The sequence below is a fragment of the Dipodomys merriami genome, unplaced genomic scaffold (assembly GCF_024711535.1).
Source record: "Dipodomys merriami isolate MVZ:Mamm:240054 unplaced genomic scaffold, mDipMer1.0.p SCAF_92, whole genome shotgun sequence".
Taxonomy (NCBI): Eukaryota; Metazoa; Chordata; class Mammalia; order Rodentia; family Heteromyidae; genus Dipodomys; species Dipodomys merriami.
Genome location: NW_027206535.1, coordinates 4,623,662 through 4,649,742, shown reverse-complemented (window position 1 = coordinate 4,649,742; position 26,081 = coordinate 4,623,662). Strand labels below are relative to the sequence as shown.

The window sequence follows — 26,081 nt, the reverse complement described above, 5'->3', positions numbered from 1 at the left end:
CTCTCAACAGATGCTTCAACTTAATTTCTTCTGTTTTGTTTTTTTTTTTTTTTCCTTTTGGTTGATCATGGGGCTGGGCTTGAACTCTGGACCTGGGCGCTGTCCCTCAGCTCTTTAGCTCAAGGCTAGTACTCTCCCACTTGAGCCACAACACCACTTCCAGCTTTTTCTGTTTATATGGTGCTGACGAATCGAGACTCGAACCCAGGGACTCATGCATGTGAGGCAAGCACTCTACCACTGAGCCACCTTCCCATCTCCAACTTCAACTTATTTCTACAAAAATTTGCTATGAAAATATTGCTAGCCTGGTGCCAGTGGCTCACGCCTGTAATCCTAGCTACTCAGGAGGCTGATAGCTGAGGATCGCAGTTCAAAGCCAGCCTGGGCAGGAAAGTCCGTAAGACTCTTATCTCCAATAAACCACTAGAAAACTGGAAGTGGCGCTGTGCCTCAAGCAGTAGAGTGCTCGCACAGCACCCAGGCCCAGAGTTCATGCCCCAGGACTAACAGAAAAAAAGAAAATATCATTGCTATGAAGACTTTTTATATAGATTCCCTTTTTCTATTTTTTGAGATAGGGTCTCACAGGCTGGTCTTTAATTCACTATGTATCCAGAATGGCGTCAAATTCATATTTTTTCTGCATCAGCTTCTCCAGTGCTGGGATTACAGAAACATACCACAACATCAAAATTGGATTTCCTTTTTAAATACCTTTCCAGTATATTTTCAGAAGAAAAATGACAAAACATAAGTTATGAACATTTATATATTTTTGTTATGTTCTACCAGAATAGAGCTTATAATATTGTGACATTACTGCCAATATACAAAAACACATAGTTACTCTTAGTTTTACTTACTTTATGTATTCATATCCCAATTTATTTTGGGTGATGTAATTTTTTTTTTACTATTAGAAGAATCATATGTCCTTAAAGTTGTTTAAATGTGTATTTTGTGATTAGGTAACATTGCTCTGTTTTTTCATATTTTACTGTTTATCGAATTGCTGTAGTAAGCAGTATACAGAAGCAGCCCAGTAAAAAAGTGAGCCAGACAAGATAGCATGTGGCTACAATTCTGGACATGTTGGAAACATAGAAAGAAGGTTGAGATTCAAGGTCGGCCTCAGGCAAAAATATGAGACATCATCTGAAAAATAACTGAAACAAAAACAGGTGGCCCATGACCACTGCCTAGCAAGCACAAGGCCCTGAGTTCAAACCCAAGTACCACCTAAAAACTAAAATAAAAATTTTATATATATGTGTTTGTGTGCGTATACATATATATATATATATATATATATATATATATATATATATATATGCCTACAATAGTGGAGAAAGAATGGATCTATAAATCTATAGAAAAGAATAGAGAGCTCAGAAAAATATCAATAGGAATATAGCCAGTAGATCTTTAATATAGGAGAAAAAGACAGAGCAAAGTTATCTTCAGCAATTGCAATTTGAATACTAGGACAAAGGATAGTATTTTTGTAAAGAATAAATCAGATAACTGAAAACATTTTACAGGGCACATTTTTTTTTGGGGGGGGGGGGAGGGTCCAGTCGTGGGGCCTGAACTCTGGGCCTGGGCACTGTCCCTCAGCTCTTCAGCTCAAGGCTAACACTCTACCACTTGAACCACAGTGCCATTTCCAGCTTTTTTTTTTTTTGCTTATGTGGTGCTGAGGAATTGAACCCAGGGCCTCATGCATGCAAGGCAAGCACTCTACCACTGAGCCACCTTCCCAGCCCTATAGTGCACATTATTAAATACAAGATTTTAAAATTTTAATCATAACATATTTTGATCTTGCAATGTTTTATTGGTCCTTTGTTTTAATTATGTTTAACAATCTAATGGCATTCCAAACCATACAACAAAACTAAATGGAGAAATTTTTAAAAGGAAGCAATGAAAAATATATACTTTTTTTCTTCAGTTGGCTTGAACTCATGGCTTGGGCGCTGTCCCTGTACTCTTCAGCTCAAGGCAAGACTCTACCACTTGAGCTACAGCACCACTTCTGGTTTTCTAGTGGTTTATTGGAGATGAAAGTCTCATGGACTTTCCTGTCCGGGCTGGCTTTGAACGGCAATCCTAAGATCTCAGCCTCCTGAGTAGCTAGGATTACAAGCGTGAGCCACCAGCGCCCGGCTCAGAATTTTTTATTATCTTACAATTATGGTTTCAGCTAGTCATATATATGGAAATACTATTTCCAATACAGATCATTATATATTTCCAACATAAAAATGTCATTTCCAGTACTGAAATTACTGTGTGTGTACTTCCCACTGAGCTATATACTTTTCTCTTTTTTGGGGGGGAGAAGGGGGTCTGGTCGTGGGGCCTGAACTCTGGGCCTGAGCGCTGTCCCTCAGCTCTTCAGCTCAAGGCTAGCACTATACCACTTGAGCCACAGCGCCACTTCAGGCTTTTTTTTCCTGCTTATGTGGTACTGAGGAATTGAACCCAGGGACTCAGGCATACAAGGCAAGCACTCTACCACTGAGCCACCTTCCCAGCCCATGAGCTATATACTTTTCTGGTAATACATTTTATGTATTTTACCATTTTAAGTCTGTAAATGAAGCTGAGCACCGGTGGCTCACGCCTGTAATCCTAGCTACTCAGGAGGCTGAGATCTGAGGATTGTGGTTCAAAGCCAGCCCGGTTAGGAAAGTCTGTGAAACTCTAATCTCCAATAAACCATCAGAAAAACCAGAAGTCTGTAAATGAAAGTTGGGTATAATAATGTAAAGAAGCATTCAGCTGGGTGCTGGTGGCTCACGCCTGTAATCTTAGCTACTCAGGAGGCTGAGATCTGAGGATCTCAGTTGAAAGCCAGCCCAGGCAGGAAAGACAGTGAGATTTTTTTTTTTTTTTTTTTTTTGTCGGTCGTGGGGCTTGAACTCTGGGCCTCGGCGCTGTCCCTCAGCTCTTCAGCTCAAGGTGAGCGCTCTACCACTTGAGCTACAGCGCCACTTCCGGTTTTCTAGTGGTTTATTGGAGATAGGAGTCTCACGGTCTCTCCTGCCCGGGCTGGCTTTGAACCGCGATCCTCAGATCTCAGCCTCCTGAGTAGCTAGGATTACAGGCATGAGCCACCAGCGCCCGGCGAGACCGTGAGATTTTTATCTCCAATAAACCACCAGAAAACTGGAAATGGTGCTAAGGCTCAAGTGGTAGAGAGCTTGCCTTGAGCTGAAGAGCTCAGGGACATGCTCAGGCTCAGAGTTCAAGCCCCACAAACAAAAGAAAAAGCATTCAATATTTGAAGTCTGATTGCAAGGATTAAATGTTATTAGTTTTCAAATTGTATATTTTAATCTTAATAGGCTTTTCTTAAAATAAAATTTATTTAATGTATTCACATAAAACTTGTATAATAGGCTGAGCACTGGTGGCTTACACCTAGCTATTTAGGAGGCTGAGATCTAAAGATTCCAGTTTTTTTGGGGGGGGGAGGGGGTCTGGTCGTGGGCCTTGAACTCTGGGCCTGGGCGCTGTCCTTCAGCTCTTCAGCTCAAGGCTAGCGCTCTACCACTTGAGCCACAGTGCCACTTCGGGCTTTTTTCTTTTTGCTTATGTGGTGCTGAGGAATCAAACCCAGGGCCTCAGGCATGCAAGGCAAGCACTCTACCACTGAGCCACCTTCCCAGCCCCAAGATTCCAGTTTTAAACCAGCCCAGGAAAGAAAGTCCACAAGACTCCTATCTTCAGTTAACCAAAACAAGCTAAAAGTGGAGTTGCGTCTCAAGTGGTAGAGCACCAGCCTTGAGCAAAAATGTACAGGACAGCACCTAGGCCCTGGAATCAAGCCCCAGTGGCAGTGTACATGTGTGTGCGCACATGTGCACATACACACCCCACCTTAAAAATTAGTACAGGGCTGGGAAGCTGGCTCAGTGGTAGAGTGCTTGCCTTGCATGCATGAGGCCCTAGGTTTGATTCCTCAACACCACATAAGCAGAAAAGGCTGGAAGTGGCGCTGTAGCTCAAGTGGTAGAGTGCTAGCCTTGAGCTGAAGAGCTGAGGGACAGCACCTAGACCCATTGTTCAAGCCCCACAATTGCCAAAAAAAAAAAAAAAAACTACAGTAAAACATATATTGTGTAAAATTATCTATAATTATTCTCTTTCTTTCTAGAATGATCTTTGCTGAGTGTTCTCCCAACACTTGCCCCTGTGGTGAGCAGTGCTGTAATCAGAGGATACAGAGGCATGAATGGGTTCAATGTCTAGAACGATTTCGAGCTGAGGAAAAAGGTTGGGGAATCAGAACCAAAGAACCCCTGAAAGCTGGGCAGTTCATCATTGAATACCTAGGGGAGGTTGTCAGTGAGCAGGAGTTCAGGTAAAGTACTAAATGATTATACTCAAGTAAAATGACAAATATACAAGATTAGAATGGCAAATTAAAGTTCTAAAATTTACCTTCAATTAAATCAGTAACTGGCTTTCAATCATTTTTCTCCTCTTCAGGAACAGAATGATTGAGCAGTATCATAATCACAGTGACCATTACTGTCTGAACCTCGATAGTGGGATGGTGATTGACAGTTACCGTATGGGAAATGAGGCCCGATTCATCAACCACAGCTGTGACCCTAATTGTGAAATGCAGAAATGGTAAGAAAACAGGAAAAGGTAAAACCAAGAATCTAGTGCAATAGAAGGTAGTGAAGGCAGACAGAAAGCCATTTTTCTACAGTGTGAATAAATTTACATGCCCAGGCAGTTATTCCCTGTCTTACCAGATCATTCAGACAGAGTAAGCACTTTTTTTTTGTTTTTTTAATTAATCATGGAGCTTGAACTCTGGGCCTGGGCACTGTCCCTGAGCTCTTCAGCTCAAGGCTAGCACCCTACCACTTGAGTCACAGCACCACTTTCAGTTTTCTGGTGTTAATTGGAGATAAGAGTCTCAGAGAGCTGGGTGCTATAATCTTAGCTACTCAGGAGGCTCAGATCTGAATATTGTGGTTCAAAGCCAACCCAAGCAGGAAAACCATGAAACTCTTCTCTCCAATTAACCACTAGAAAATTGGAAGTGGTACTGTGGCTAAAGTGGTAGAGCACTCACCTTGAGCTGAAGAGCTAAGGGACAGCATCCAGGCCTAGAGTTCAAGCCCCACAACCAACAACAACAACAAAAAAAAGACTCATGGACTTTTCTGTCCAGGCTGGCTTTTTCTTGGTGGTGGTGGTGGTTGTGGAGCTTGAAATCTGGGTCTGGGCACCATCCCTGTGCTCTTCAACTCAAGGCAAGAGCTCTGCCGAGTGAGCCACAGCGCCATTTCCAGTTTTCTAGTGGTTTATTGGAGATCAGAGTCTCAAGGACTTTCCTGCCTTGGCTGGCTTTGAACCATGATCCTCAGATCTCCTCCTGAGTAGCTAGAATTACAGACATGAGCCACGCCTGGCTTGCGCTCCCAAAAGAATACAATAATAAGGATAAGGCTAATCTCTAATATTTATTCAACGTTTACTATGTTAGGCACAGTGTTACATACACCATCTCATATTACTTTATACAACCACGTTGCAAGCTTAGTATATTCTTGGTGGGTTTGTCACAGTGAGAAATAAGGAAAATAGGAGATAACATCCTTTCTATTTATTTAAAAGCTGCTTAATAAAGGAAAAAATTAAATCTAAGAAACAGTAAAGCTTTGTAGAATAGTGCATACCTATAATAATAATGGGCCAGGGATATAGCTCAGTTACACACTGTTTGCTTCCTGTGTATAAGATATGAGATTCCCTAACATCACTGACCCCCCTCCCTCCCCAAAAAAGAGGATAATGTAGAGAACATTGAGTTACAAGTCACATACAGAAAAATATGATCTTTTTTTGTTGTTGTTTTGTTTTGTTATGTTTTTTGGGTCTGGTCATGGGGCCTGAACTCTGAACCTGGGCGCTGTCCCTCAGCTCTTCAGCTCAAGGCGAGTGCTCTACCACTGGAGCCACAGCACCACTTCTGGCTTTTTTTGCTTATGTGGGGCTGAGGAATCGAACCCAGGGCCTCAGGCATGCAAGGCAAGCGCTCTACCACTGAGCCACCTTCCCAGCCCCGAAAAATACGATGTTAAGTGTGCATTTCCATCATTTTCAGAAAATTCAGTCTGGGGTAGAGTATTTGACCAGCCTTAACAAGGCCCTAGTTCAACACTAAAAAATTAATAATAATAATTCCCTTCTGCCTATTCAGTCTTTGTTCCCACCTTCCAAGGCAAACCCTAATCTAATTTTTACTATATATATTAGTTTTAGCTATATGTGCACACTTGTAATCCCAGCACGTAGGAAGCTGAGGCAGTAGATTGTGATTTCAAGACTAGCCTAGCCTACATAGTAAGGCCTTGTCTTAACAACAACAACAAAAAAAGCAGCCAGGCTCCAGTGGCTCATGCCTATAATCCTAGCTGCTCAGAAGGCTGAGATCTGAGGATTATGGTTCAAAGCCAGCCCCGGCAGGAAAGTCCATGAGAATCTTATCTCCATTAGGAAACCGGAAGTGGAGCTGTGGCTCAAACAGTAGAGCAATCAATCACCTTGAGCAGAAGAACACAGGGACAGTGCCCAAGCCCAGAGTTCAAGCCCCAGAACTGACAAAAAGAAAAAAAAAAAAAAAAAAGTTTTATCTGTTCTTCATGCGTATGTATTCTCTTACATGTAACTTCTTTCATCATTTTTTCTAATTCATAGATTTATTTTTATTGTGGATTAATATTTCTATGAGTTCCGTTATTTATTTTCTACAACAACTTGATATTTGAAAAGTTAGGGGAAATTATCACATTTCTTAAAAACTATAGCTAACAAAAAATGATACAAAAGAAAGTATGTATATACCCGCCCCTAAAAATAGAATCTATAATTTAAACTTACCTTCAGAGACCTGGGTAACAGTGGCTCACAGCTGCCGTCCTAGCTACTCAGGAGGCTGAGATCTGAGAATTATGATTCGAAGCCAGCCAGAGCAAGAAACTCCATGAGACTTTTTTTTTTTTTTTTTGTCAGTTGTGGGCCTGAACTCTGGGCCTGGGCATTGTCCCTCAGCTCTTCAGCTCAAGGCTAGCGCTCTACCACTTGAGCCACAGCACCACTTCCGGCTTTTTCTGCTTATGTGGTGCTGAGGAATCAAACCCAGGGCCTCATGCATGCAAGGCAAGCACTCTACCATTGAGCCACCTTCCCAGCCCCTCCATGAGACTCCTATCTCCAATAAACCACTCAGAAAACTGGAAGTGGCACTGTAGCTCAAGTGGTAGAGTGCTCCCCTTGAGCTGAAGAGCAAAGGGACAGTGCCCAGGCCCAGAGTTCACGCCCCAGGATCCCCAAAATAATAAAAAATTAGAGTTTACATATGATAGAGTAGTATTCAAGATGGTCCTTGTGTTCTACATACAAAAGCTATGGAATCAAATAGCCTGGGTTTGTTTTGTTTCAATGCCAGCCCTAGGGCCTTAAACTCAGGGCCTTGTGTTGTCCCTAAGCTTTTTTACTCAAGGTTAGTACTATACCACAGCTCCACTTCCAGCTTTTTGATGGCTAATTGGGGATAAAAGTCTTATGAATTTTCCCACCCAGGGTGGCTTAGAACCACAATCTTCAAATCTCAGCCTCCTCACTATGATTACAGGTGTGATCCAACACCTGGCCTAACCTGGATTTTATTTCCCTTGGATTGAATGGTACACTAGTTGTTATATGACTGTAAGTTAATTCTCTTAAGATACACACACTAGTGGCGCTGTAGCTCAAGTGGTAGAGCGCTCGCCTTGAGCTGAAGAGCTGAGGGACAGCGCTCAGGCCCAGAGTTCAAGCCCCACGACCGACCAAAAAAAAAAAAAAAAAAAAGTATAAAAAAAAAAAAAAAGATACACACACTTAGCCGGGCGCTGGTGGCTCACGCTGTAATCCTAGCTACTCAGGAGGCTGAGATCTGAGGATCGCGGTTCAAAGCCAGCCCGGGCAGGAGAGACCGTGAGACTCCTATCTCCAATAAACCACCAGAAAAAAAACCGGAAGTGGCGCTGTAGCTCAAGTGGTAGAGTGCTCGCCTTGAGCTGAAGAGCTGAGGGACAGCGCCCAGGCCCAGAGTTCAAGCCCCACGACCGACAAAAAAAAAAAAAAAAAGATACACACACTTCTGGGGCTGGGAAGGTGGCTCAGTGGAAGAGTGCTTGCCTTGCGTGCCTGAGGCCCTGGGTTCGATTCCTCAGCACCACATAAGCAAAAAGAAAAAAGCCGGAAGTGGCGCTGTGGCTCAAGTGGTAGAGTGCTAGCCTTGAGCTGAAGAGCTGAGGGACAGTGCCCAGGCCGAGAGTTCAGGCCCCATGACCAGACTAAAAAAAAAAAAAAGATACACTTCTTAGATAAAATGGAGATCATAATACCTATGTTCTCATAGGGTTAGTTCAAGAATTAATGATATGCCAGCCACTGGTTACTCATGCCTGTAATTCTAGCTATTTAGGAGGCTGAGATCTGAGGTTCAAGCAGTAGAGTACGATCCTTGAGCAGAAAAGGCCAAGTGAAAGCATAATAAATAAACATCCCAATCTTTAACTCTTCGTCCTCTCTTCATAGGTCTGTTAATGGAGTGTACCGGATTGGACTGTATGCACTTAAAGATATGCCAGCTGGGACCGAACTCACTTATGATTACAATTTTCATTCCTTCAATGTTGAGAAACAGGTAAGAATAAAAAGTATAAGAAAAAGGATGAACTTTTAACTCACAACAGTATATAATATGGGCTTTTAGTAAGAACTATTGAGTTGGAGCCATTGAAGAATGCATGGGGCCAGGCACCAATGGCTCACACCTGTAATTCTAGCTATTCAGGAGGCTGTGATATAAGGATTGCAGTTCAGAGCCAGTCCAGGCAGGAAAGTCCATAAGACTCTTAACTCCAATCAAAGAAAAAACCAGAAGTGGAGCTATTGCTCAAGTGGTAGAGTGCTAGCCTTGAACAAAAAAATAGCTCAGAGACAGCGCCTAGTCTCAGATTTTCAAGCCCAGGACTAGCAAAAAGAAAAATTACATGGGAAAACATTTTTTTTTTTTTTTTTTTTTTTTTTTTGTCAGCTGTGAAGCTTAAAATCTGGGCTGGGGGCTCTGTCCCTGAGCTCTTCAGCTCAAGGCCAGTACTCTACAACTTTAGCTTACAGTGGCACTCCCAGTTCTCTGGTGGTTAATTGGAGATAAGAGTCTGGACTTTCCTTCCTGGGCTGGCTTTGAACCCTGATCCTCAGATCTCAGCCTCCTGAGTAGCTAGGATTACAGGTGTGAACCAGTGCTTGGCAGTTTTTTACTCTTGTTTCACATATCTCAGATACATAGATTTCATGTTTCACAAGTCTAAAGAAACAGATTACCCTATGATTTTTGGTCTCTAGGTGTTTTGTTTTTGTTTTTGTTTTTGTTTTGTTCTGGGGCTTAAACTCAGGGCCTGAATGATGTCCCTGAGCTTTTTTTTGGGGGGGGGGAGGGGACGGGGGAAGGGGTTCAGTCATGGGGCCTGAACTCTGGGCCTGGGCGCTATCCCTCAGCTCTTCAGCTCAAGGCTAGAGCTCTACCACTGGAGCCACAGCACCACTTCCGGCTTTTTTCTTTTTGCTTATGTGGTGATGAGGAATCGAACCCAGGGCCTTAAGCATGCAAGGCAAGCGCTCTACCACTGAGCCACTTTCCCAGCCCTCCCTGAGCTTTTATGCTCAAAGCTAGCTAGTGCTCTACCACTTGAACCCAGAGTTCCACTTCTGACTCTTTGGTTGTTAGAGATATGAGTCTCAAGGACTTTTCTTCCCCGTCTGTCTACAAACTATGACCCTCAGATCTCTGCCTCTTAAATAGCTAGGATTACATGCATAAGCCACTGGTGTCCTTGGTCCCCAGGTTTGTGAGGCTTCTGTTTGTTTTTGTGGGATTTGAACTCAGGGCCTGACACTACTAGGCAAGCAAGTAATCTACCAGTAGAGCTATACCTTCACTCTTTTTTGCTTTAGTTTTTTTGTTCGTTTGTTTGTTTATTGTCAATTGTGGGGCTTGAACTCCAAGCCTGGGCACTGTCCCTCAGCTCTTCCACTTGAGCCATAATGCCACTTCCGGTTTTCTGGTAGTTTATTGGAGATAAGAGTTTCACGGACTTTCCTACTCAGGCTGGCTTTTGAACCATGATCCTCAGATCTCAGCCTTCTGAGTAGCTAGGATTACAGGCATGAGCCACCAGTACCCGGTGTCTCAAATTTATTTGGACCATCCTGGTCTTGTATAACTGATTTATCGATACACATCACCAAGCCCAGGTTAATGGTTGAGATGATGTCTTGTCAACTTTGCCTATGTTCAAGCCACAGTCCTTCCTGCTCTCTCCTTTTAGGTGGGTACCACACCAGCATAATGAGGTCTTCTGTTGTTGTTGTTGCTGGTCCTGGGGCTTGCACTCAGTCAGGGCCTGAGCACTGTCCCTTAGCTTTTTTTGCTCAAGGACTTTTTTTTTCTTCCCAATCCTGGAGCTTGAACTTAGCCAGGACAATGTCCCTGAGCTTCTTTTGCTTAAGACTACCACTCGACCACTTGACCCATAGTGTTTTTGTTTATGTGGTACTGAGGAATCGAACCCAGGGCTTCATGTATGCTAGGCAAGCACTCTACCACTAAGCCACCTTCCCAGCCCCTCAAGGATTTTTTTCTGTACCATTTAAGCCACACTACCACTTCTGGCTTTTTTGGTGCTTAATTGGAGATAAGTCTCAGGGATTTTCCTTCCCAGGCTAAATTTGAACCACTGTTGTCAGATCTCAGCTTCCTGAGGAGTACAGCCTTGAGCCACCAGCATGAGCAGAGATCTTTTTTTTTTTTTGGTCCAATCATGGGCCTGAACTCTGGGCCTGGGCGCCGTCCCTCGGCTCTTCAGCTCAAGGCTAACGCTCTACCACTTGAGCCACAGCACCACTTCTGGCTTTTGTCCTTTTTGCTTATATGGTGCTGGGGAATCGAACCCAGGGCCTCATGCATGCAAGGCAAGCGCTCTACCACTGAGCCACCTTCCCAGCCCCAGAGGTCTTTTTAATGTAGAAGATTTCCTTGAATGTTATCTTCTTCTCCAAAGGGAATCTATTTTTACTTATTATGATTTCATCTATTTTCCTTTTTAAGTTAAATTCCTTGATTCATACCTAACCTTGGTAGCCCAGATGTTCCAAGCATGATCTTTGCTGTTACAAATGAGTGACAATAGGCTTAAAAACTATTCTTCGAAAATACTAACTAGTCAAACCTCAACTAGCTTGGATGTCAGATGATATTGTGTTCTTTCAGGGTGGTATAGGAGACCTAAAAAATATTCTCATTTTCTTAAAAGCAACTTTGTAAGTGTGGCTTTGAGAAATGTCGAGGAATCATTGGAGGCAAGAGTCAACGCATGAACGGACTGACCAGCAGCAAAAGCAGCCAACCCATGACCACACATAAGAAATCTGGACGATCAAAAGAGAAGAGAAAATCTAAGCACAAACTGAAGAAACGGGTAAATTAACAATTTTGTGACTTATATCTGAAAGCTGTTTTATGAGCTGCTCTGAGGTAATTACTAGAATAAGAAGCTTGCCAAAGAACGGCATCTTAAGATTGGTTTTAATGTTCTTGGAGATGATTTCTGATCAATCTTCTTAATTTTTATCTTAATTTTTTTTTTTAGAGAGGCCATCTTTCTGAGGAGCCCAGTGAAAATATTAATACCCCAACAAGATTGGCCCCCCAATTACAGATGAAACCAATGTCTAATAGAGAAAGGTAAAGTGTTTTTTAAACCTGAGTTCTTTTTGCTTTATATTGGCTTAAAAATTATTAAACTTGATACAGTTGATCTTTTTTTGGTACAAGATATCTTAAGCCAAGGGCTTCCAGATTCTATGACATTGGATGAAGGGAATAATGACATCTTTATATTTCTAAATTCTAAATAAAACTTAGCACTTATTTCAAATAAGATAATTGGCAAAGTGTATGTGTGTATACATGCATCCACATATGTGTTTTGCATGTGTGTATGTGTTTAGAGAGTTACAGATCTCATAAATACTTCAAGATACCAGTTATATCTATCTCCACCTCAAAATTGCTATGATTTTTGGACCAACTACTCTATATCTTCCAAGTCTGGCCCTTTTGATATTTGTAAAAATTAATACAGTTTTCTTACGTTATCTGTCCTGCTTCATTTCCTACGAAATGATTTTGTTCCTTTTTGTTGTTGATCATGGGGCTTGAACTCTGGGCCTGGGTGCTGTCCTCCAGCTCTGCAGCTCAAGGCTAGCGCTCTACTGCTTGAGCCACAGCACCACTTTCAGTTTTCTGGTGGTTTATTGGAGATAAGAGTCTCATGGACTTTACTGCCCAGGCTGGCTTTGAACGGTGATCCTCAGATCTCAGCCTCCTGAGTACTTATGATGACAGGCTTGACAGCCGGCACCCTGCTTTGTTCCATTTTAATGTTAAGCAAGCTGCAGAAGATCCATGGTCTATCTTCTGTTGCTGTTTTCTGCTAAAAGTGGACTGTGGTCTCTGCCTCAAAAAGGGGAACCAAAAAGTTCCTTATCTTAGAAGTGGCACAGTGGCTCAAGAGGTAGAGCGCTTGCCTTGAACTGAAGAGCTGATAGATAGCACCCAGGCCCAGAGTTCTAGCCCCATGACCGACATTTAAAAAAACAAAACAACAACAACAACAACAAAAAACTTCCCTATCTAATATAGGAGGTGACATAGGAATTTTTTTTGGGTGGGGGTCCAGTCGTGGGGCCTGAACTCTGGGCCTGGGCACTGTCCCTCAGCTCTTCAGCTCAAGGCTAACGCTCTACCACTTGAGCCACAGTGCCACTTCCGGCTTTTTTCTTTTTGCTTATGTGGTGCTGAGGAATCGAACCCAGGGCCTCAGACATGCAAGGCAAGCGCTCTACCACTGAGCCACCTTCCCAGCCCCAACATAGGAAATTTTTCATTTATTTTTTTGTCAATAGTGGGTCTTGAGTTTAGGGCCTGGGCACTGTCTCTGAGCTCTATTTGCTCAATGCTAGCACTCTACCACTTTGAGCCACATCACTACTTACAGTTTTCTGGTGGTTAATTGGAGATAAGACTTTCACAGGGGCTAGGAATGTGGCTTAGTGGTAGAGTGCTTGCCTAGCAGGGGTGAAGCTGTAGGTTCAATTCCTCAGTACCACATAAACAGAAAAGGCTGGAAATGGTGCTGTGGCTCTAGTGGTAGAGTGCTAGCCTTGAGCAAATGAAGCTCAGGGACAGTGCCCAGGCCCTGAGTTCAAGCCCTGGGATTGGCAAAAAAAAGGAATCTCATGAACTTTTTTGCCCCAGTCTGGCTTTGAACCACAATCCTCAGATCTCAGCCTCTTGAGTAGCCACCAACATCCAGTTTATGTCAGTAGGCTTTTCTATGTCGATAGGTTTTTTAGAAAACAGTAAGGAAATATAAAGTCTAGATTAACATATTGACTATACCTGTCATCAACAGAAACAGCATACTAGGTTGATAGCTGTAGTAAAAATGGAAACCCATACTAGTTTGTCTTTTGTTCAGTGCTGATCCAGGGGCTTGAATTCGGAGCCTGGACTTTTTTGCTCAAGACTAGTCTACCACTTGAGCCACACCTCTACCTCTGGCTTTTTTTTTTTTTTTTTTTTTGGGTCCGGTCGTGGGGCCTGAACTCTGGGCCTGGGCGCTGTCCCTCAGCTCTTCAGCTCAAGGCTAGTGCTCTACCACTTGAGCCACAGCACCACTTCCGGCTTTTTTCTTTTTGCTTATGTGGTGCTGAGGAATCGAACCCAAGGCCTCATGCATGCAAAGCAAGCACTCTACCACTGAGCCACCTTTCCAGCCCCCTCTGGCTTTTTTTTGTGTGTGTGTGTGGTTAATTTCAGGTTAAGAGTCTCATGGATCTTCTTCATGAGTAGCCAGGATTATAGGCATGGGTCATCAGAAGTTGGCTATTTGATATTTTCTTGAAACCTATGTCTCAATATACTTGGTTTCCTTTTAATCTTATGTATTAAAAATTACTTAGGGGGCTGGTAGGTAGAGTGCTTGCCTAGCATCCCTGGATGCTTGCCTAGCATCCCTGGATTCAATTCCTCAGTACCTAAACAGAAAAGGCCAGAAGTGGTGTTGTGGCTCAAGTGATAGAGTGCTAGCCTTGAGCAAAAGAAACTCATAGACAGGATCCAGGCCCTGAGTTCAAGCCCCAGGACTGGCCAAAAAAAAAAAACATAGAAGTTTGACTTAATTTTAAAGTAATTTAAAAATAATATTTTCAGAGAAAGGTTCCATATGCTTCATCAAACTTCTGCAAAAGTCAATGACAAAGAGAAGATTAGGAATCATGTTTTGATAACTATGAAAATAATTTTTATTGGTTATTGCTGCTGTTCTCTATATTCAAATAAGAATTGTCCCTATCAAAAATAATGTGTCCTGGGGCTGGGAAGGTGGCTCAGTGGTAGAGCGCTTGCCTTGCATGTCTGAGGCCCTGGGTTCGATTCCTCAGCACCACATAAGCAAAAAGAAAAAAGCCGGAAGTGGCGCTATGGCTCAGGTGGTAGAGTGCTAGCCTTGAGCTGAAGAGCTGAAGGACAGCGCCCAGGCCCAGAGTTCAGGCCCCATGACCGCACCCAAAAAAAAAATTAAAAAAAAAAAAAATAATGTGTCCTGTTTTTCAAGTTGTCTTGGAACATTTTCCACAAATTCCTATATTACACATTCCAATGTTTTACAAAGTATATCCTTATTTACAGTATTTTTCTGTACATTTAACCTTGTACATCTAGTTCAGTGGTTCTCTTGTTTTGACTGCACATTGGCACGGGGAATTTTTTTTCTCATTATGGGGCTTGAACTCCCAGTCCCTTAGCTCTTTTGCTCAGGGGTAATGTTCTGCCACTTTGAGCCACAGCTCCACTTCCAGTTTTTCTTTTGGCTAATTGAAGATAAGAATCTCATGGACTTTCCTACCCCAGCTGGCTTCAAACCACCATTCTCAGATCTTAACCTTCTGAGTATTAGGATTACAAGCATGAGCCACCTGTGTCCCACTGGCCTGGGGAATTTTTAAAACTCCAAAAGACTAAAAATTGGCTAAGTAGCTGGGGCACAAATGGCTCGTGCCTGCAATGCTAGCTATTTCAGGAGGCTGAGATAGTAGGATCATTCTCTCTCCTTCCTACCCTCTGTTCTTTTTGTTGTTGTTTGTTGTTTGGTAGTAGCATGGATTGGGGGAGGGGTTCTTATACTGGTTTCCTACTGAGCTTACTTACTAAGAAGGCACTCTACCAGTTGAGTTTCTTAGCCAGCAAGTTGGCTGCTTCTTCTACCAACACATTTGGAGCAATTAAATGTTGTTTTCCAGATGTTTATAAATAATATAGGAAAATTTTTATGTTGTTTGACAAAAAAACAATATGCGAGGGCCAGGCGCTGGTGGCTCACGCCTGTAATCCTAGCTGAGATCTGAGGATGATGGTTCAAAGCCAGCCCAGGCAGGAAAGACCGTGAGACTCTTATCTCCAATAAACCACTCAGAAAACCAGAAGTGGGGTGTGGCTCAAGGTGTGGCTCAAGTGGTAGATTGCTAGCCTTGAGCTGAAGAGCTGAGGGATAGCCCCCAGCCCAGAGTTCAAGCCCCAGGACTGACCCAAAAAAAAAAAAAAAAATATGCGAAATTGAATATTGCATATGTCATTATCTTTTGCAGTAGCTAGGTTAACATACGTGAGCTAATTACACTGAATACTGGCTTGTGTAAACATAAATGCTTCCTGAATTAATGATAAAAGAATTTTTTCCTCTTTCAGGAACTTTGTATTAAAGCATCATGTATTCTTGGTCCGAAACTGGGAGAAGATTCATCAGAAACAGGAGGAAGTAAAGCACACCAGTGATAATATTCACTCAGCATCATTATATTCCCGTTGGAATGGCATCTGCCGAGATGATGGGAATATTAAGTCTGGTAAAGCATAGAGAATTTTTCATTCCACAAAATTATCCCAAAAATTAATACATTATTTTCTTCTATTAAAACATGTAGTATGGACCAGATTACAAGTATTAATCAATGATGATATATCTGTCACAACTTTTCCATCATGTCTTCAACTTCCTTGTGCCTACTCTACAAAATTAGGAGAAATCCCAAACATTGTATATAGTCTGAAATAGTCACACAATATGTGAGATAGACAGTGGGCCTTCTGTATTGTATCCTACCTAGAAAATACCTGCATATCAAGTAAACAGTGATGCCAAATTGAATATGGGTAGAAAAACTCCATCCCTATAAACTTAAAGACTTTTTTTTTTTTTTGGATCGGTCGTGGGGCCTGAACTCTGGGTCTGGGCACCATCCCTGAGCTCTTCAGCTCAAGGTTAGCGCTCTACCACTTGAGACACAGTGCCACTTCCGGCTTTTTCTGCTTATGTGGTGCTGAGGAATCGAACCCAGGGCCTCATGCATGCAAGGCAAGCATTCTAACCACTGAGCCACCTTCCCAGCCCTTAAAGACTTTTTTTGCTACATTCACATCAGCACTTTTATACACAAAGCTTCAGGTTTCCTATTTCTGAGTGAACGATATTAACACTTCCTACTTCATCTACTTTACAGACCAGAGTAAAATATGAGAAACTAACTTGACCTTTCTAACTGAAAATAAAGGGTCCATAAACCAAGTGCCAGTGGCTCCCACCTATAATCCTAGCTACTCAAGAGTCTAGGTGTGAGGATCACATTTAGAAGCCAGCCCTGGCAAGAAAGTCCAGGAGACTTATCTCTAATTAACTACCAAAAAAGCCAGAAGTTGTGCTGTGACTCAAGTGGTAGAGCACCAGCTTTTTTTTTTTTTTCCAGTCATGGGGCCTAAACTCTGGGCCTGGGCGTTGTCCCTGTGCTCTTCAGCTCAAGGCTAGCGCTCTACCACTTGAGCCACAGCACCGCTTCCGGCTTTTTCTGCTTATGTGGTGCTGAGGAATCGAACCCAGGGCCTTATGCATACAAGGCAAGCACTCTACCACTGTGCCACCTTCCCAGCCCCGAGCACCAGCTTTGAACACAAAAACTCAAGGACAGTGGCCAGACTCCTGAGTTCAGGACAGGTGCTCGCACACACGCTCACACTCACACACACACACACACAAAATAAGGTCTAGAAACCATGTTTTTTAATTGCTTTTCCCCTCCAAGGTAAAATTATTTTGTATAGTGTATGAAATAATATGCTAAGGGGTAACTTAATAGATTAAGAAAGTTAGCCAGGGCTAAGAATGTGGCTTAGTGATAGAGTGCTTACTTCCTCAGTGCAACATAAACAAAAAAAAGCCAGAAGTGACACTGTGGCTCAAGTAGTAGAGTGCTAGCCTTAAGCAAAAGAAGCTCAGGGACAGTGCCAGACACTAAGTTCAAGCCTCAGGACTGGCAAAAAAAAAGAAAAGAAATTTAGCCAAGTCCAGTAGTTCAGGCCTATAGTCTTATCAGGAGGTTAATCTGAGTATCATCTCAGTTTGAAGCTAGCCATGGCAGACAAATCTGAGATCTCCAGACATGTTGTCTCTAGTTAACCAGCAAAAAAGTCAGAAGTACAGGTACAGGTCAAATGTTCTGCAGCCATGACAAAACAAAATAAAACAAAAAAGGCAAGAGCTTGAAGCTCTGAGTTCAGACTCAGTACTGGCTGGCACAAAAAGCAAAAGAAGGGTCTGGGAAGGTGGCTCAGTGGTAGAGTGCTTGCCTTGCATGCATGAGGCCCTGGTTTGATTCCTCAACACCACATAAGCAGAAAAAGCCAGAAGTGGCACTGTGGCTCAAGGGATATAGAGCGCTAACCTTGAGCTGAAGAGCTGAGAGACAGTGCCCAGCCCAGAGTTCAGGTCACACAGCCAAAAAGAAAAAAAAAAAAAGCAAAAGAAATTTACCCCAAAAGCTAGTAGTATAGCTCAAGTGTTCCAAGAGCATGCCTAGCAAATGTGAGGCCCTGGGTTTAATTCCTGGCATCACAGAAAAAGAAAATTGAAAAAAGAAATATACCCAAAGCCTTACATTCATTCAGTATATTTGAATTTTGATATCATTTCTTTGAATTCACACTCTAAATAATTCAAGTCTTCTAATATTCATTTGCCAGGTACTGAGGTAACCACATTGAAAGCATTACCTCAGCCAGACACAATGACTCCCATAATCCTAGCTATTCAGGAAGTTGATATTAGAAAGTTTCTTGGTTCAAAACTTGGTGCGAAAGAGAGGTTCTTCCTTTTTAAAAAAAAATTGCCTTTTTTTAAAAAATTATTGTACAAGGGCTTTCAATTCAATCCACCAGTTTATGAGTATAATATATCTTGATCGTGGTTACTCCTTCCATCATTCCCCCATCACAACCAGTAGAAAGCTGGGCTCCATCATTTGCATTTGTCATTACAGTTATGTAGGAACTATAATCAATCAATCTCACTTAATCTGCATACTTTACTAATGAAGAAAGTACCATCACTATTTTAGTTTAGGCTAATCACATAATAAATATTGAAGCCAGAATTCACATGCCAGCAAACCCATTTTGAGTCCAGATTTCCAAGTACTGCACTATACACAATTTGGTTCCTCATGAAACATTTGTTTCTATGGTAGATGCCAGTGTTTTCCAGTTTTTCTTTTTTTTTTTTTTTTTTTTTTTTTTTTGGTCCGGTGGTGGGGCCTGAACTCTGGGCCTGGGCACTGTCCCTCAGCTCTTCAGCTCAAGGCTAGCGCTCTACCACTTGAGCCACAGCGCCACTTCCGGCTTTTTTCTTTTTGCTTATGTGGTGCTGAGGAATCGAACCCAGGGCCTCATGCATGCAAGGCAAATGCTCTACCACTGAGCCACCTTCCCAGCCCCTCCAGTTTTTCTTTAAGAAGAAAAAGAACTGTATATCCACTAGCTCTACTTAATGTAATTATTTAATCACAATAAGAAAAACAGCAAATGGCAGGAATCCTTTGGGAAAGAGAAAGCCATATATAACATTTCCCATTTCATGAAACTAATTTTCACTTTCTCCTTCCAGATGTCTTCATGACCCAGTTCTCTGCCCTGCAAACAGCTCGATCTGTTCGCACAAGGCGGTTGGCAGCTGCAGAGGAAAATGTTGAAGTTGCTCGGGCTGCTCGTCTGGCCCAGATCTTCAAAGAGATCTGTGATGGTATCATCTCTTACAAAGGTGACCATAACACTATCCAAATTCATTCTTGTGGGCTGAGAAGGTGGCTCAGTGGTAGAGTGCCTCCCTTGCATGCATGAGGCCCTGGGTTCGATTCCTTAGCACCACATAAGCAGAAAAAAAGCTGGAAGTGGGGCTGTGGCTCAAGTGGTAGAGCACTCGCCTTGAGATGAAGAGCTGAAGGACAGTGCCCAGGCCCAGAGTTCAGGCTCCACGACCAACAGGAAAAAAAATCATTCTTTTTTTATATCAGTGCTGTTATCTTAACATATTCAAGACCACTGGGTACTCATTCACCCCTGTAATCCTAGCTATTGAGGAAGCTGGGATCTGAGGATCACAGTTTGCAGCCAACCTGGGCAGTGAAGTCAGTGAGACTTTTTTTTATCTCCAATTAATCAAAAATAAATAAAAGCGAAAGCTGGGTGCCAGGGGCTCACACCTGTAGCTACTTAGGAGGCTGAGATCTGAGGATCACAGTTCAAGCCTGCTGGGGCCAGAAAGTAAGACTCTTATCTACAATTAACCACCAGAAAACCAGAAGAGGCGCTATGGCTCAAGGAGTAGAGCACTAACCTTAAACAGAAAAGCTCAGAGAAAGCACCCAGGCCCTGAGTTCAAGCCCCAGGACTGGTGCGCGCATGGGCACGTGCAGACACACACACACACTAAAATAGAGAAAATGGAACTAAGATTTGTCTGTCTTGTGTGGTACTCTTTCTACTAAGCCATGCATCTTGTTGCAGATTCTTCCCGACAATCACTGGCAGCTCCACTTTTGAACCTCCCCCCAAAGAAGAAGTAGGTACACATTTGTGATAATTATCCAAGTTTTAGAAAAATACTTAATGTACCAGATTGACATCCTGACTTTGTATTCCAGGAATGCTGATTATTATGAGAAGATCTCTGATCCTCTAGATCTTATCACCATAGAAAAGCAAATCCTCATTGGCTATTATAAGACAGTGGAAGCTTTTGATGCTGACATGCTCAAGGTCTTTCGGAATACGGAGGTATTTTTCACTGCCTTCAAACTCAGATTTAAGTTTGGTCTGAAATTGTAGAAGTTTTAAGATTTTTACCTCTTTTCAAAGATTTTTAAATTTTTTAAAAGATTTTTACCTCAATCTTCATATTTCTGATTAGGAAAGGCAATCATTTCTATTAAGTACTTCTGGGAGGGTTATTACAGTGTACAATCTTATATTATCGAGACATTGTAGCTAGGCACCAGTGGCTCACACCTGTAATCCTAGCTACTCAGGAGGCTGAGATCTGAGGATTACAGATTGAAGCCATGCTGGACAGGAAGTCCATGATACTCTTTTGTCGCTATTTAATGGTATAGAAAAATCTATTATCCAAAATGGGAGAGTTAAAAAAAAAACTTTGAGCTGGGTGCCACTGACTCATGCCTGTAATCCTAGCTACTCAAGAGGCTGAGATCTGAGGATAGAGGTTCAAAGCCAGCCCTGGCAGGAAAATCCGTGAGACTCTTTATCTCCAATAAACCACCAGAAAACCGGAAGTAGCACTGTGGCTCAAGTGGTAGAGCACTAGCCTTGAGCTGAAGAGCTGAGGAACAGCGCCCAGGCCCAGAGTTCAAGCCCCACAACCAACAAAAACAACAACAAAAAAAAAAACTATGCTACTTTTTCAGTTGTATTTTTGAGCCAAATCAAGAAAATCTAACATTTTCTTTTGTTTTCTTTAGAAATACTATGGGCGTAAATCCCCAATTGGGAGAGATGTTTGCCGCCTCCGAAAGGCCTATTACAATGCCCGGCATGAGGCATCAGCACAAATTGATGAGATTGTAGGAGAAACAGCAAGTGAAGCAGATAGCAGTGAAACCTCAGTCTCTGAGAAGGAAAATGGGCATGAAAAGGATGATGATGTTATTCGCTGTATATGTGGCCTCTACAAGGATGAAGGCCTCATGATCCAGTGTGACAAGTGCATGGTGAGGGTTAGAAGGTGAAGCAGAATCCTGGTCCTGATGAGCATGGTGACCATCTTCAAGGAAGCAGCCCATGTTTCTGTTGGCTTGATTTGAAGGCTTTTTATGGTCTAACTTAGCTTTGTTATCCCTCACTGCTCACCATATTGCTTTCTTCTTTTATCTACTTCATTTATTCCTTCTTTTTCTGCCTCCATTTTTCTGTCCATCTTCCATTGTACACTTCTCACATAATCTGAATCAAAAAAGATAGTATTCAGGATTTCCAGTGTTTTACCTGGAAAAATATTAGGGATAGTTTATAACCTGAATACCCCCTCTTATGTATTTCTATGTGTATATTTACACATATTCACATATAACTTCTGATGGAGGAGCCAAGGGCTGGATTTAAACCACAGTGTCCTAACTTTAGAAATATGAGCTCATTGCCATATATGTAAATGTAGCCATGAATCTTACAGGATTATAAATCTTAGCCCCTAAGACTTCTCTCAATAAGGTTAAAATCCCCCTGTCATTCCTCAACTGTACCTTTTTCCACAGGTGTGGCAGCACTGTGACTGTATGGGAGTGAATTCAGATGTGGAACACTACCTTTGTGAACAGTGTGACCCAAGGCCTGTGGAAAGGGTAAAATATCCTCTAATGAAATTATGATCTATAAGTAGGAAATATAACACATGCTCCTACTATGCAAATTCCTTGGATATTCATTCTTTTCATAGGTTTGTTTTCCTTTTCTTCCCTCCCCTTCCCCCACCCCCCAGCATTGGGCTTATAGTCAGAATCTTAAACTCAGGTGTGTTTTTTTGTTTTGTTTTGTTTTGTTTTGGGGGGTTTTTTGGGTCCAGTCGTGGGCCTGAACTCTGGGCCTGGGCACTGTCCCTCAACTCTTCAGCTCAAGGCTAGCGCTCTACCACTTGAGCCACAGCACCACTTCCAGTTTTTTTCTTTTTGCTTATGTGGTGCTGAGGAATCGAACCCAGGGCCTCAGGCATGCAAGGCAAACGCTCTACCACTGAGCCACCTTCCCAGCCCCTAAACTCAGGTTTTTTATTGTTGTTGTTGCTGTTGTACTAGTCCTAGGGCTTGAACTCAAGGCCTGAACACTGTCCTTGAGCTTGTATAAGCTCAAGACTAGTATTCTGCCACTTGAGCCACAGCTCCACTTCTGGCTTTTTTGGTGGTTAATTGAAGATAAGAGTCTCAAGATCTTTCCTGCCAATGCTGGCTTTGGACCATGATCTTCAGATCTTACCCTCCTGAGTAGTTAGGATTATAGGTATATGCCACCATAACCAACACACTCAGTTTTTTCAACTTTACATTGAGTATAATTATTCTTACCCTTTGTTTTTTTTTCAGAAGCATGATCAAAGGAAGAATAAAATAATTAGAAATCTATGGAAAAATACTTAGAAATCTGTTAGAAAAGTTTTTCTAATTTCTGTCCATTTTACAAAAGAGGATTCATTTATAAAATCTCGAACTTATTTTCCCCCCTCAAAGCTTGCACTCTACCACTGGAGCCAGAGCAAAATCTGGAACTTTGTACTGTAAATACCATCTATGAAAAGATGTAAAAAAGGTCTGTGAAAAAAAGCACTGGACTCAAAGTGCTTTACAGGAAAGAAGGCCAATGATTTGCCCAACTTTTTAAAGGGCCATTTTCTCTGTTGTCCATTTTAACCTAATTTAACTCTTATACTAAAGTTTATACCAATTTTTTAAAATAGTATCTTGTCTAGGTACTCTCTTATTTGTGTGATCTTGGACAGAATCACCTGTAAGAAAGAAAGGATTTAAACAGCATCTCTATCAATAGTGCTGTTGTCATATTTAGGTGGGCAGCTTTTCATTGTGAGGGATGCATTGCAGAATGTTTGGATTTCCTGACCTTTGGACACTAACTATTAGTAGCGTTCCCTAACATTGCAATAATCAGAGTCCCCCTTCATACATTTTCATATCTTCTAGACTGCACAGAGCATCTGCACAGTTAATGCTTCATAGAACATTGTTGGAAATAGTCTGTCAATTTTGTCATCTACCTTCACTTTTCCAGATTTAATTATTCTAGTTGTTTTTGTGTTGTTTTCATACATATAGTGTGTTGAAATGACTTTTAACACTTAAGTCTTAAATGGGAATTTCAAGTTTGTTTGGGGTTTTCTTGTCCTTAAAAAAAGTAGGCTTAACATATTCTGCTCCTCAGGAGGTACCCATGATCCCTCGGCCCCACTATGCTCAACCTGGCTGTGTCTACTTCATCTGTTTGCTTCGAGATGACTTACTGCTTCGTCAAGGTATGTATATAGGCACTCACTCTACTTGTCAAAACTGACCTTTCTAAACAGTAGAAAGTACCTACTTGGGGCTAGGAAGGTGGCTCAGTGGTAGAGTGCTTGCCTTGCATGCATGAGGCCCTGGGTTCAATTCCTTAGCACCACATAAGCAGAAAAAGCGAGAAGTGGTGCTGTGCCTCAAGTGGTGGAGTGCTAGCTTGAGCTGAAGAGCTGAGGGACAGCACCCAGGCCCAGATTTGAAGCCCCACAACCAGTTTTTTTGTTTGTTTGTTTGTTTGTTTTTAAAGGAAAGTACCTACTTTCAGCTGGACACTGGTGTCTCATACCTGTATTCCTAGCTACTCAGTAGGCTGAGGTCTGAGGATCATGGTTTAAAGCCAGCTCAGACAGGAAACTCAGACTTTTTTTGTTGTTTTTGTTGGTGGTGGTGGTCACAGGGCTTGAACTCTGGGCTTGGGCACTGTCCCTGCACTTTCAGCTCAAGGCAAGTACTCTACTACTTGAGCTACACCACCACTTCTGGTTTTCTAGTGGTTCATTGGAAATGAACCCTGCCCGGGCTGGCTTTGAACTGTGATCCTCAGATCTCAACCTCCTTAGTAGCTAGGATTACAGGCATGAGCCACCAGCACCCAGCTCTATGAGACTTTTTTTTTTTTTTTTGTACAGTCATGGGGCCTGAACTCTGGGCCTGGGCGCTGTCCCTCAGCTCTTCAGCTCAAGGCTAGTGCTCTACCACTTGAGCCTTAGCGCCACTTCCAGCTTTTTTCTTTTTGCTTATGTGGTGCTGAGGAATCGAACCCAGGGCCTCAGGCATGCAAGGCAAGCTCTCTACCACTGAGCCACCTTCCCAGCCCCTGTATGAGACTTTTATCTCCAGTTAAGTACCAAGAAAGCTTGAGTTATGGGTCAAGTGATAGAGCACTATCCTTAAGCAAAAAAAAAAAAAAAAAACAAGGACATCACTCATGCCCTTAGTTCAAGCTCCAGGCCCAGCACAAAAAATGAAAAGTGTACCTACTTTCTTCACAGTAGTTATTGTCCTATATAGCCTTTAATAAATCTTCATACCTTGTGCTTACATTTATCATCCCTCTACCATATAATACTAATTTGAATAGAGAAGTTGCCAAGTGCCAGTGGCTCACACCTGTAATCCTAGCTACTCAGGAGGCTTAGAACAGAGGATCGGCCGGGCGCTGGTGGCTCACGCCTGTAATCCTAGCTACTCAGGAGGCTGAGATCTGAGGATCATGGTTCAAAGCCAGCCCGGGCAGGAAAGACCGTGAGACTCCTATCTCCAATAAAAAACCACCAGAAAACCAGAAGTGGCGCTGTAGCTCAAGTGGTAGAGCGCTCGCCTTGAGCTGAAGAGCTGAGGGACAGCGCCCAGGCCCAGAGTTCAAGCCCCATGACCGACAAAAAAAAAAGAACAGAGGATCGCAGTTTGAAGCCAGCCTGTGCAGAAAAGTCCCCATGAGACTCTTATCTCCAATTAACCACTCAAAAATTGACTCAAAGTGGTAAAGCATTAGCCTTAATCAAAAAGAGCTCAGGCAGCACCCAGACCTTGAGCTCAAGCCCCATGACCAGAAAACAACAACAAAAGACAAGTTCACAAAAAATTAATTTTAGTCCAGCCCAGCTGAAAGGACCAAAAGCTAACTTTAGGAAAAAAAAAAAAAAGGCTGGGTGCTGTTGGCTCATGCCTATAATCCTGGCTACCCAGGAGGCTGATACCTGAGGATTTCAGTTCAGTAGGGAGGAAAGTTCATGAGACTTTCACCTTCAGATATGGAACTGTGGTTCAAGTAGTAGCGTTAAGCAAAAAAGCTCTGGGACAGCACCCAGTACCTGAAGTCAAGCCCCAAGAACAGCACAAAAAAGAAAAAAACTAGAAAAAATACACTCTCATAGTTTAGAATTGTTATCATCATTAAACTGCTGGTTTTATTTATTTTTTTTTTTTTTCCGGTCGTGGGGCCTGAACTCTGGGCCTGGGCGCTGTCCCTCAGCTCTTCAGCTCAAGGCTAGCGCTCTACCACTTGAGCCACAGCACCACTTCTGGCTTTTTTTCTCTTTGCTTATGTGGTGCTGAGGAATCGAACCCAGGGCCTCATTGCATGCAAGGCAAGCGCTCTACCACTGAGCCACCTTCCCAGCCCTAAACTGCTGGTTTTAATTTTTTATATTTATATTGTTTTAGATTATGAATACTTTTATGTAGATACTAAATGAGATAAATGGGTGCCTAAAAGAATTTATCATTTTAACTCTCCTCTGTTCTTTTGTTTTCTAGGTGATTGTGTGTATCTTATGAGGGATAGTAGGCGTACCCCTGATGGCCATCCTGTCCGGCAGTCCTATCGACTCTTGTCTCACATTAACCGAGATAAACTTGACATCTTCCGAATTGAGAAACTTTGGAAGAATGAAAAGTATGTGCTGAGGTTCTATCTCTTTCTTCTAGCTGTACCCAATACCCTACCAGCAGAGCTGATACTCTCTAGGATCTTG

At 42.4% G+C, this 26,081-nt stretch overlaps 1 protein-coding gene across 4 annotated transcripts in view; it reads left to right on the top strand.

Annotated features, from left to right (window-relative positions):
* LOC138821533 (histone-lysine N-methyltransferase ASH1L-like) overlaps positions 1-26,081 on the top strand; it is a 145,000-nt gene that overhangs the window by 104,463 nt on the left and 14,456 nt on the right. For all 4 annotated transcript variants that reach the window (XM_070013856.1, XM_070013855.1, XM_070013857.1 and 1 more), the window contains 13 exons: positions 4,169-4,375; positions 4,504-4,650; positions 8,620-8,728; positions 11,400-11,564; positions 11,736-11,830; positions 15,896-16,053; positions 19,140-19,292; positions 20,039-20,093; positions 20,176-20,308; positions 21,010-21,258; positions 21,802-21,888; positions 23,474-23,564; positions 25,864-26,002. In XM_070013856.1, the coding sequence (XP_069869957.1) occupies positions 4,169-4,375; positions 4,504-4,650; positions 8,620-8,728; positions 11,400-11,564; positions 11,736-11,830; positions 15,896-16,053; positions 19,140-19,292; positions 20,039-20,093; positions 20,176-20,308; positions 21,010-21,258; positions 21,802-21,888; positions 23,474-23,564; positions 25,864-26,002 (1,788 nt within the window). The remainder of the gene's footprint in view (positions 1-4,168; positions 4,376-4,503; positions 4,651-8,619; positions 8,729-11,399; positions 11,565-11,735; positions 11,831-15,895; positions 16,054-19,139; positions 19,293-20,038; positions 20,094-20,175; positions 20,309-21,009; positions 21,259-21,801; positions 21,889-23,473; positions 23,565-25,863; positions 26,003-26,081) is intronic.